Raw genomic sequence first — 11,491 nt, 5'->3', positions numbered from 1 at the left:
GGGGACTGTGGGAGACAAAAAGAGCTTATGAAAACTGATCAATTGCCATAACTGCATGTCGTCAATAACATCCAAACAAACTGTGCAGTGTCCTTTGTTAGGATTTAATGAGTCCCCTTCAATCTCAACAGGCTTCATTCAGTAAACACGTATCACAAATATTGGCAGGCAAGAACTCAGAGGCAGTTGACACATGATCATAATACGCATTTAAATAATACAAAATATACATAATTCAGCCATTCATTACTTCACACATGCAGACAGAAAACACTCATGCAATCTTAAACAGGGCTTTCAGAAAGCCAGACTGACACGATGTTGTGTGCACTCCCTGATCACATTGAAGAAGTTAGAAGAATTACTGTTTGATGGTCCCGTTAAGGCAGGTCTTCCTGATAAAGCCTATTTTTTAGGATAACTATTTGTTTTGTCTAAGAGAAGAGATTCACATCAATCGCTATAGCACTTTGGGGAGGAATCTGTCTGAACAACAACCTAAGTCAGGAACAGATGGAAAAAGATTAATCATTTTTTCACATCAAGCAATATTACACAACGAAATGACCGCTGGCACAGAAGCTTACTTGAGATGTAAGTTCACAATCGGGACTGCAAGAAACTGCATGCAGGAGGAATCCACATACTGAGACTCTTATACCTGGAGCAGTATCCTTACTACTTTGCAGGGACCATGATAGGGAACTATCTTATCTCTCTGTACTATTAACAGCGGAAGCCAATGAACAATTGGTTTCGAGGAAATAAGGAGAAGCTACAGCATACTGCAGTCCTACCATCTGGAGAGAAAGAGTGAGTGAGAGACAGAGAGAATATAACTAGAAGGTCAGTGCAACAGTTAACAGTATAAATGGGCTGATATGTAAATGACTCGGGTAAATAAACCTGATATTGATTAGCACTACTGAGCTGGAAAAACAATCTGCATTCATCCAGTAATTTCTGCAAATGACCGTGGGTCTGTCTGCAGTGTTGCATTGCAGACAGCATTGATTGAGATGAATTTTCACATCATTTCCATCAAATAAGAACATATATAATATAACATCATTTTAGCACCTGCTGAACGGGCTCAGAGGAAACCCCGTGTTTGGAAAGTGTGAAATGTACAATGTGAACAACACCCAAACTTAAATACTCCACATATAATGAACATTTAACATTTACAGCAAAAATCTTATGACCCAACAAACATTTTGTCACAAAAAGATTTTGTTCGTAGCTTTGTCTTTCTTATTTCAACTTTGCAATAACACTTTCGGCCTGAGTGTTTAATTAAAATCCGTCACTACACACACGTTCACAGTGAAAAGTAACAGCCCCTGTATGCTGGTCGGGGCGACAGCTAATGGGAAAAAAGTAGATATAAATGTCCTATAGTCATTGGTCCATGAGAAAACTGTGGTATTGCCACACATAGACAAACACACACACTCTCACACACAATCACTCTCTGGGCTGTAAACTCACATACACTCTCACACTCTCAAAGCTGTCCTATGACAAGGGAATTGTTCGTTTCCTCTGGCTACCACAGATGGGTCTCCCGGATCTCAGAGATGATGTTGTTGGCTTTTTTGAGTGCCTGAGAAAGAAGGAAAAAAAAAAAATAAGAAGGCGGTTAATTCACTGGCCTTCAAATAGCAGATAAAAGAAAAAGAGAAGGGACTTGCTTTTCTTGATGCTCAGAACCTATTCAGAGAACAAAAGCTTCAGCCAATTTTACCTCAAGCATTTGAGCAACCTCGGTCCGCTGCTGTGCCGTGTCCTGTGACTCAATGAGCAGCTCCTGCAGCAGTTGCTGCTTGTAAAGCTGACCCACCAGCTCACTCTGCAGATGCTCTTTTACAAAGTTCACGAGGAAGTGCATCACTGTCTTGGGCACACTGTGGACACACAGACAAAGTTAGCATGAGAACAACTGAGCTCAACAACAGAAAAAGAAGGGGAAATAGGGAGAGCGTGTGCCCCACAGGTACTCTGGACGTGTTCTATCCAAACCTGTCTTGGATGCTTTTTCGGACAATGAGGAAGTAGCAATTGATGAGGCGCTGGATGACTTCACAGTCCCTCTGCTCCCTTGCACTCAGCTTGCGGGATACGGGCACGGCCTTGCAGAGAGGGGAAAGCAAAATGTTGACAGTCAGCGATGTATTCACTACTAAGTGTTTTGTCCTATTGCTAATCCCACAACTCACTGTGTCCAGGAGGTTAATGGCCTGGCCTTTGCTGGGGCTGCCAAAGCCTGCAGCTGGGGGTTGCTCTTCTGTAAACTTCTCTTTCTTCCAGTGCTTCCCTCCATCAAGGGCCTCTGCCTGACAACAAGAAATATGAGGAAGTCAGAGGGGGCTATACTGTTTGAACGTGAAACATAATGATTAATGTAGGGTTGGGCTGATGTAAACATTTTCAAACCAGTTCGGTATTAACAGATATCAAACCGGTTATGAATCGATATATAACCGAGAAATTATAGAGAATTTTAAAAATTTGACAGAGCGTTTTTATTTTAATCAGCGCCGTAATTCTAGAGGGGGAGAGACCAGACGAGAGACAACAGCCAGAGAAATAAGTGAATCAGAAAAAAGTAATTTCATATAGCATTAAACAACCATATTATGTTAATCATGTCGTCATATTACTTATTAATAATGCAGTGCAAGTTGGATTTAGCGCCGTCGGCACAGGTTGCTGATGTAGGCTACCTTTCTTAATTTGACAGAATGTCTCATATTGGCAAATGCCGGTTCAATCGGTTTGCATAAAAACAAACTGGTTTATGCTTGTACACTGATCAGGCAAACCCTAGGTTATGGCTTTACAGAACACAACTTCTGCTTTTTAACCCTAGCAGAATAAATGCTTAATTTTAGTACCTGCAGTAAAAAACAAATAACTACCTGCTGACTGTTGACAGATGCAGAGACCTGTGCTGCATCTGTGAAGTCCGGATGTTTTGTGTTGATGTAGGCGAGCTCTATTGCTACTAAATTGTGTACCTAAAAGTCAAAAAGCAGAACACCTCAGGCAATCAATAGGACTTGGCTGTTAGTTCATATAATTAGTATGAAAGATCATCTTAGCTAAGCTGTGGATTACCATTTCATTAGTTATCGGCAAGCGCTTCCTCAGTAATCCAGTCACCACTTCCACAATGGAATCGTGCAGTTTGGGGAATCTCAGAAGCTCCTTACAAACACAAAGACATATTTTCATAACATGGTGCTGTCATAATCAATGCTACTCTGTTTTCAGGAAGTCAATCAACATCTTTGGGCTAACCTGCGTGCTGAAGGAAGAGCAATGCTGGATGATCCTCTGCAGCTCTTCATGAACCAGCTCCACACAGCGCAGACTGGGCTCCTCTAGCCGCTTAATTTGCCGCTTCACCAATAACTCAAAGGACACCTCAGGCACAAAAAGTGCTGGCCGCGGACCCTGCAGGGCAAATCACACACACCAGCTCTACTATTTACCTGCTATTCTTTCAAATGAGAGAACTTGACAAGAATTTGAATTAAACAAATTACACAAACAGAAGTCAGGACAAGCTCACCGTAGCGTTGCGGATGGCAGTGAGGATATCAAGCTCAGTCAGTCCTCCCAGCGGGTCGATGGACTGCAAAGTGCGGCCAAAGGTCTCGTGGAATATGTAACAGATCCGAGCGCCGCCACAGCTGTGGAAGAGAAGGTTTCAGCTGTGACACCAATGCTGTTTCTCAGTGCGGTGTGTCAGCAATGTTAATTGCACCAAAATTAAATGCAGTCAACCAAAAAAGGTCAATATTTGCTCCCTACATATTTACATGAATTAATCGCCTTGTGGTATGAGAGCTGTAGAAATGAAGGTGCCGACAGAAAATGCTGATACCACTTCAATTTAGAATTACATTACTCCAAGGACATTACACTCATGACACACATTGTTAACCAATGCAAGTAAAATGCTGAGTTGTGCAACAAAAGTGATAAATTAGGTAACAACCTGAGAAAATAAACAGATGGTTTACTAAAACAACAAAGGCTGCTTTCATCATAAAAGCATTTGCTATTCGACAAAGACCCTGCTGCTGTAGAGATGTCAGACTCACAGCTCCGAGGTCTGGATGTATCTGGCTGTTCCCTCGATGGTGTTGCAGTAATCGCTGGCGAACTTGGTGACAATCTGCAGCAGGGTGGCACTGTGGTCTTCTACTGGCTGGCCATAGCTGTTGAGCCGTGTCTGGTACTGGGCACTCAGCACGGTCACTCGGGTTTTGAGGTCTGGTAGGCAGTCCCGGATGTGGTGCATGAGCAGCCTGCTGAGAGTTTTGGCCAGATAGCGGGAGCCAGCGCGGGAGGCGAGTGAGGGGTAGTGGCGCTGCAGAAAGGCTTGTTCATCCCTTGTTGAGTCCTCCAGGGTCTTCTGGGTATTAATATCATGCTGGCTCCTAGGAGGATCACCAATGGGGGGGGGGTCAGATGGTCAAGGTAATAAGGATATACCACTTGCCACCTTGCAGTATTGTAAAGCTAAAAACATTACATAGCTACAATAAAAGAAAACAATTTATTATTCCAAACCTGTTAACTACACCAATAATCCCAAGTTTGACTGGAATGACTCGACCCAGAAGGACCTCCAGAGCATCAGTCCCTGCATCCATCAGGTCCAGCTTACTGACCACCAGCAGTGTTCGACGACCTGACAGACAGTTCAGACACACAAAGATCTTGGATTATATTTTTTAAGGGCAGCTGAAAACAAGGCAGGAGTGAAGCCAGCAGGGGAACATTTGGTCCCAGATACAGATATCCTAACTGGCACACTATCACAGTGTGCAACAGGCCTTTGCCGGGCAGCCTCACAGACATTTACTACAGACAGATTTTCATCATCTATCAATCCATTCTTCAGAGTGCACCATGATAGCAACACAAGACTGATGGGTCCAATAGCCTAAAATGACTTGAGCATAATGCGTTCTTCATGCACAATTAATAATTTAAAATGTATTTCTACTTGAAGCGTCTTATATAATAAGCACCGACAGGCAGGAAGGAAAATTAAAATGAAATCTGAGAGGCGCCTGTGTAAAAAATGTTTTACCATCTGGATCAACCTCACGAGCCAATTTCAGTGCATCAGAGGTGGCCAAGTCAGAGTTGGCAGGGGACACTGCGAGGATGAGGGAGTTTGGATTGGAGATGAAGGACAAGATCATCTCTTGTACTTGAGCCTCAATGTCCTCTGGCTGATCCCCAACAGGAACCTGAGGCAACAACAATGAGCAGCCAGTGTTACTGTAAGCACAGCACAGATGGAGTGCTGCTGTGAATCTCTGATGATTGCAGATATGTAGTGCAATCATCAGCATTAATCATGATGTAGTACCATTGTGTTTGTCCACATGAAACAAAATCAACATCCTTATCAAGTGGCTGTGTTTACCTTTGTAATTCCAGGTAAATCAACCAGGGTGAGGTTAAGGACTTTAGGGGAGAAAATCTTCAAATATATGGGCTCAGGACTGATTCCCTGGAAGGTATGAAAAAAGGAAAGGACATCATGTATGCAGTGTAAAAAGCTACATTTATGGCAACACTGAGTTTCCATCAAAGCTTTCCTTTCACCTTGTTGTCACCTGAACTGCGTTCAGTCTCTGCTTCAATTTCCCGACAAATTTCCTGAAAACCTGTGAATATCTGTCGAAAACAATGAGAGAATGATGCATCAAATAGACGCAGCACATAATACAGGAAAAAGGCTGCTTGCACATCATTTGAATCTTTCAGATAAATGTACCTGGTTCTTGCAGTGCAGGAATGTACCCCATTCTTCAGCTTTGACACCTGAACAAATGCAGAAGAGTAACTGTTATTCATTTTACAGAAATGTCTCCAGTTAGATTTTCAGTTTGGGGAGAAATAATGAAAATTGAAAATATTATAAATGGACTTATATTATGCTTGACAGATGAAGATCAGAACAAACAAACATGTATGAAGGAGTTCACAAAAGAAATGAAGAGGCTACAAAGACAATACAAAAAAACAAAGTCAAGTCCATGCAGTCCAAATATACAGAGACCTGTGTAGCTGTTTTGGGCGTTTTGATTTAACCCATTCCCTGAAAAAGCAGTGAATAAGAAGAGGAAGAAAGACTGCATGTTAGCAAAGAGAGACTAAGGCTCTACAAGGAGTAGCTGCAAATCAAACAGTGAGTGAAAGCGCTATGCCTAAATGTTAATCACACAATTACTTCAAACAGACTCCATGCAAAGACAGAAATAATAAACTTCCTGTGCTTTAATATACTTATATTCTGTATATCATAAATTGATTGTGCGTTTTTCAAGGATAATCAATACAACTCTTTAAACTTTAAAATATGAATAAATGTGTAGGTACCACTCTCGATCTTCAGTCTCTCCTGCAGCGGGGCAACATTAATAAGTTGCAACACGAGAGGTCGTCTTGTTACTATTCCTGATCCCCGAGGCAAGAAATCCCGTCCAACTAGACTCTCCAATACAGAGCTCTTTCCACTGCTCTGTTATGGCACATAATGAGAGCAATTAAGCAATGTTTCTATCAGTGTGCATTAACCATACATATTCAATGTTTGATCAAATCAAAAACTCAAACTCAAATCAGAGACCTTAAAGTTTTAATGATGGCAGCGAAGTTCGGGCAAAAGTTACAGATAATGGTAAAGTTTATACTTAAGCTTATCATTGTGTTTCTTTCCTGCCTGACCTGAGATCCAACCACGACAATCTGAGGCAGCTGTATGATCTCTGCACCCACTGTGAGGAAGACCTCCTGCAGTCGGTTAATGGTGGGAATTAGACTGTCCATCCTTCCAATAGAGTGGCTTACTAAATTGATCAAATAAAGCAAACATTAATAGACAGAAAGACAGTAACTCGGGTGACGTCTAACGTTAATCCTACTGACACTAGACTAACTCTATCTAGGAAAATACTACTCACAAACGCCCATAAGAATTAAATAGACGGCATTCTACTGAGCAAGAAACACAAAAACAGGGCACTGTGTTGAATTATTGCGACTGTAAATACACAAATGACAAATATACTTAAAAATAAACAAGTATGCGATGGTTATTTCCCTGGGAAGACAGCATTGCTTTACCAAAGGTAAAAGTGGTCCTGATGAGAGGAGGTGTAACGCCCAAACATCAGATACATCCAACACTGTGCCAAATCCTCGCAGATCACACATTAAATAAGGTTTTCAAATTGAAAACGATCTACTCTCTCAATCTCGGCACTGACCAAACTTCTAAGTTACATGGCAACAAATGATGTAGCAGCACAGGTATTACCTGCTAATTTTGCCTCGCTAAAGCTAATTGTTAAATGCAGGAAGTGAACGACTTATGCTAGCTTTGTGCTAACCCTAGCTTAGCCGCTGGAACAACGGCTGCTCCATTATGACCTTACCGATGTTCAACAAAAATAATATGCCTCCTTATCCAACGTGTCTGTCCTTCATTGTTCGTAGAAAAGGGGAAAGTGTCAAAAACATAGCATTTTATTCCAACCTTTATCCAAAATTAGCAGCAAATAAACAGAACAGCAGGTTTACTCAATAGGCGGAACCTGCATTACTCTTCGTCAATTTGATTGGTCATAAAGTATGACTCATGAGCATTTTTCCGACACCTGATTGGTTGACACGTAAAAGACGCACTGAGAGGCCCCGCCTTGTAAGACCCGCTTGCCTCTATCTTTTTATTTCGTTTTTTTAAATTAACCACTTATAATTGTTATGCTGAATACTGTTAAAAAACTTCCCAGATAAACCTTCATTACAATCTTTTTTTAGACTTTAACTTCACATAAAATACAACACAACACAGTATGCCTAGTCTCCCCCCCATGTTTTAATGTATGTATATATATAAACAGAATATTTACAAATCATACAATGAATATCAGTTAGTTACGAAATAAAACCAGTATTACCTTCTCACATATGGTCATCATCCAACACAGACATTACAAACAAATACCCTCCAGTAGAGGTTAGTGTCCCCCTTTTAGCAGCCAGAGATCATGCGCAACCCACAGCATAAATGGATTCCTTTGTATTAAAATATTATGTGATCAGGTCTTGTGTCATTACTGCAAAAATCAACAACGGGGACCAATTCAAAAGAGGCTTATGTTTTGCTTATCCAACTTCTTTGGTCATGGATAAGAAAGCCCTATTGCTGAGATAATCAACAGTCAATGCTATCTGTGTTCACTCAGCCACTGATTAGGCACACAGCTGGGGCTCTCTGTAAGAAAACAGACACTGTATTTTCCATGCCTCACACTCTAAACACTGTATGCACCTCCAAGCACTGAGCACCTCTCAAAAGACAAATCACAATAAGCAACTTCCAGCAAGACATTCTTAGTCCATGTAGGAGGTATCCATGCCCTCGCCGTCAGGATGAAGCAGTCTTCCCGCCAAGCGCTCAATGTCGTCGAGACTAAGTTGTCGAAGTGACCGTTCATAGTCCTTGAAGAAAAACAAAACAACACTGAGAAACAGCCATGTTAAAAAATATTCTACTGAACTTATTTTAGCAGATCGTACATGGTGGGGTTCCAGGTTTATCACAAGAAATTTGCCAAATTTTACAAATTGTAAATACCACAAACTGGGACAAATTTCAAGATAACAGAGTTACTGTACAAGTTGTGAGGTTCTAATATATCCACATAACTTCCATTAACAAGGCCTATAAATAAGCAATATTTATTCACAGAAGACAATCAATCAAATCAAGTGAAACAACTATATTGACAAATAGGGAAAACATGCTGGTTATCTAAATTCAGGTAATGAGAATTGACCCTTGCTTGTGTTGGTAGCACAACATGCCTCTATGTTACTTGGAAATTCTGGCATTCTACTATTATTTAAGACGCATGGCTGATGGCTTTTATTATTTTCTTTAATTATTTTGATAATTTATTTTATTGTACGTCTTTTGTAAAGAGTTTCTTGATGTTTGTTATTTGTACTGTGTTTTTAAAACATTTTTTAAAACCTTATTAAAATATCACATGCTCTGTAAAAATCATAATTTTCCAATTACGAGTTGACCATGAGTCTCTGAATGCAACTGACCTTCACCTAATGGATCGTGGGATCCAGAAGGAGTCAACCTTCAAAATGATAAACTGGTTATGACTTCAGTATTTGGGCAAAAAAAGACTGCATTTCTTGGCCATATTTGGACAAGACTTGATCTATTAAGACGCATTCAGACTTAAGGATCCAGTTTAAATTTTAAACAGCAGTATGAGTGCAGGTATGCTGCATTTAAATACCTTAATAAGCTGTTCATGGACTTTTGCTGCATCTGCTGGACTAAAGTGTCTTGCAAGGATAGTGGACACAGTCTGCCACACTCTTCCCTGTGTGCTGCTGCTGCTGCTGCTGCTGCAGCTGCCGCTGCCGCTAGCGGCTGCTGTCCCCGACGCTCCAGTCCTCTCCCCCACTGGACGGATTACCAGATTCAATTTAGCCTCTGGACCAATGGAGTAATCACTCAGTCTGTGCTCATCTGAGGAAAGTAACATAGTATGCAGTCATCAAAAATGTAAACGTTTGATTCAAGCAATTACAGTTCTGCACAAAGGTTATGTAACATTTCACTGATGGTAAATCTACCTGCAAGTGCTTTCCCTTTATAGAGCAACCGCTGCTGGTTTGCTGGTATGTTGAGACGTTCAGAAACAAGTTCCTTCACTGTGGACACCTTTTCATCTTCATTCACCTGAAAGAACAACAACAGTGATGAACTCACACGATACGACCAAAATGCATCTCTCTCTGTTTAGATGAAGAGTATTCAAACTGCACAAGAGTGTAGACAATCTTCAAAAGTTCTTACTTTGCCTCCACTTTACATAAAACCGACAACTAATGAGGAATTCAAACTCATAAGTGACAAACGCACCACTGACATGCTACTTTTAAATTTCATAGCAGAGCTAGGAGAAACATTGCACATTATAACTGACACATTTTAACAAGAATAGGGTTAAGAGTCACTTCTCTTCTGTTGAATACAAAATTTTGTCCAGTATGTGAGGTACTTCCCCATCTGATATAATCACTACCACATCAGGAAGAGGTTTTTTGTCTCTTCCAGATTCTTGACTGAAAACTCAAGGGGGCAGAGTGTTTGCAGTTGGGGCCTGGAGGATCTGGAACAGCCTGCCCGAGGAATTCAGGGCGGCTGGGTCAGTGAACCCTTTTAAATCCCTTCCTAAAGTTGCGCTCCAGGGGCCCCTGTTTGTGCCTCATAGGGTACCGTTATCATTTTAAAACATGAGGCACAAACTGGGGCTGTGACTGGCCTTTATGAGCAAATAATAACGCCACAGATTGTTGAGAGTAGGACAAGTAACGATGGTATCTTTAGGTTAGTAGCTAAGTTATAAAGCTTTTTCATAAGATAACGATACTTCTTTTTGTTGAAGTGTTTGCTTTGTGACTTCCCTATCCTACAAGACGCACCAAATAAGGACTTACAGAGGTCCCACTCAGCACCGCTGTGCTTGAAGGAGGTAGCTAGCTAGAGTTAACATCGCTTCATAACTGAGTGTTTCTACAATGGCTCAATTTAAGCAACCCTGTGTGGAGTCTGACAACCTATTTTTTTAGACTCAAGCATCATTTGTGTGGTTGCTCCATCCAAAAGGCAGCTCGGCATGTCACAGGACCGGGACCACCATGTCGGCTAGTCGGCTAGCTTGCCTGTAAAGGCTAGCTAATGTTGCGAATTAGGGAGAGATAACAGGGAGCAGTTAGCTATCTCGCTCAACTTACCTGCACACTGCATTCTTTTCCTTGAAGCGGTTTCACGGTAAGGATCATTTTCGACGACGGTTTGAACAAAACACAACCACACAACAACAGTACCTTCAAAGGTTCAGCCACAAATTATACACAAGTTACTAAGCTAGCTCAAGTTAGCCACAGGGCTTCTTCTCTTGTTAGTGGCCCATCTTCATCTCCAGCATGCGGGCTGCTGCTGCTGCTGCTGCTGCTGCTATCCGGTGACGCTACTGCCACCTACTGGCGGGAGGGTCGTATGGCTGCCTTAAAAAATAAAAGAAATGACTAAATATTTTTGACTCTTCTTCTCGAGATAATCACACCATAAATAAATATTAAAGATGGATAACACTGGATGGAGTTTGGAGTCTAAAAGTGACAAAGATCTACCTTTAAAAACATATTATTACAATCTAGCTTAGTTTTTTCTAATTATTGATTGGCCTATTAACTAAGACCACATTCTAACCTGTTTATCTTTGGGAAGCACATAATGACCCTGGTGCTAAGCCGCCTATGAAGGCTTAAATAAAATGGACTTCAGATGATCTGTCTATGTCTTTGCTTGGGTTCATTCTGTTGAACAAAGCTATGGGGCCTGTGTCTTAATTTTCCTCCA

The 11,491-nt window shown here is 41.2% G+C and overlaps 2 protein-coding genes across 4 annotated transcripts; both read right to left on the bottom strand.

Moving 5' to 3' along the window:
* Positions 1–88: 88 nt before the first annotated feature.
* Positions 89–7,747, bottom strand: si:dkey-32e23.4 (dynamin-1-like protein). Of its 3 annotated transcripts, none has more exons than XM_046033753.1 (18): positions 7,470–7,747; positions 6,760–6,881; positions 6,412–6,553; positions 6,092–6,130; positions 5,807–5,853; positions 5,635–5,706; positions 5,453–5,539; positions 5,111–5,273; positions 4,585–4,705; positions 4,113–4,451; positions 3,578–3,698; positions 3,304–3,459; positions 3,121–3,210; positions 2,922–3,020; positions 2,220–2,336; positions 2,023–2,132; positions 1,748–1,907; positions 89–1,606 (listed from the first exon to the last, which is right to left on the bottom strand). In XM_046033753.1, the coding sequence occupies exons 2-18, from the start codon at positions 6,859–6,861 to the stop codon at positions 1,550–1,552; spliced, it is 2,022 nt and encodes a 673-aa protein (XP_045889709.1). In that variant the 5' UTR covers positions 6,862–6,881; positions 7,470–7,747; the 3' UTR covers positions 89–1,549. The 3 variants fall into 3 exon arrangements, with proteins under 3 accessions (XP_045889709.1, XP_045889710.1, XP_045889711.1); XM_046033754.1 differs by lacking the exon at positions 7,470–7,747 and adding an exon at positions 7,159–7,453; XM_046033755.1 differs by lacking the exon at positions 6,092–6,130.
* Positions 7,748–7,892: 145 nt separating this feature from the next.
* Positions 7,893–11,065, bottom strand: ubl4a (ubiquitin like 4A). The gene is made up of 4 exons (XM_046033759.1): positions 10,864–11,065; positions 9,700–9,805; positions 9,357–9,592; positions 7,893–8,538 (listed from the first exon to the last, which is right to left on the bottom strand). Exons 1-4 carry the CDS (start codon positions 10,909–10,911, stop codon positions 8,431–8,433), a joined length of 498 nt encoding a protein of 165 aa, XP_045889715.1. The 5' UTR covers positions 10,912–11,065; the 3' UTR covers positions 7,893–8,430.
* Between the last annotated feature and the right edge of the window lie 426 nt (positions 11,066–11,491).

This window comes from Micropterus dolomieu, linkage group LG21 (assembly GCF_021292245.1).
Source record: "Micropterus dolomieu isolate WLL.071019.BEF.003 ecotype Adirondacks linkage group LG21, ASM2129224v1, whole genome shotgun sequence".
Lineage (NCBI taxonomy): Eukaryota > Metazoa > Chordata > Actinopteri > Centrarchiformes > Centrarchidae > Micropterus > Micropterus dolomieu.
This window is presented reverse-complemented; position numbering and strand designations above follow the sequence as displayed.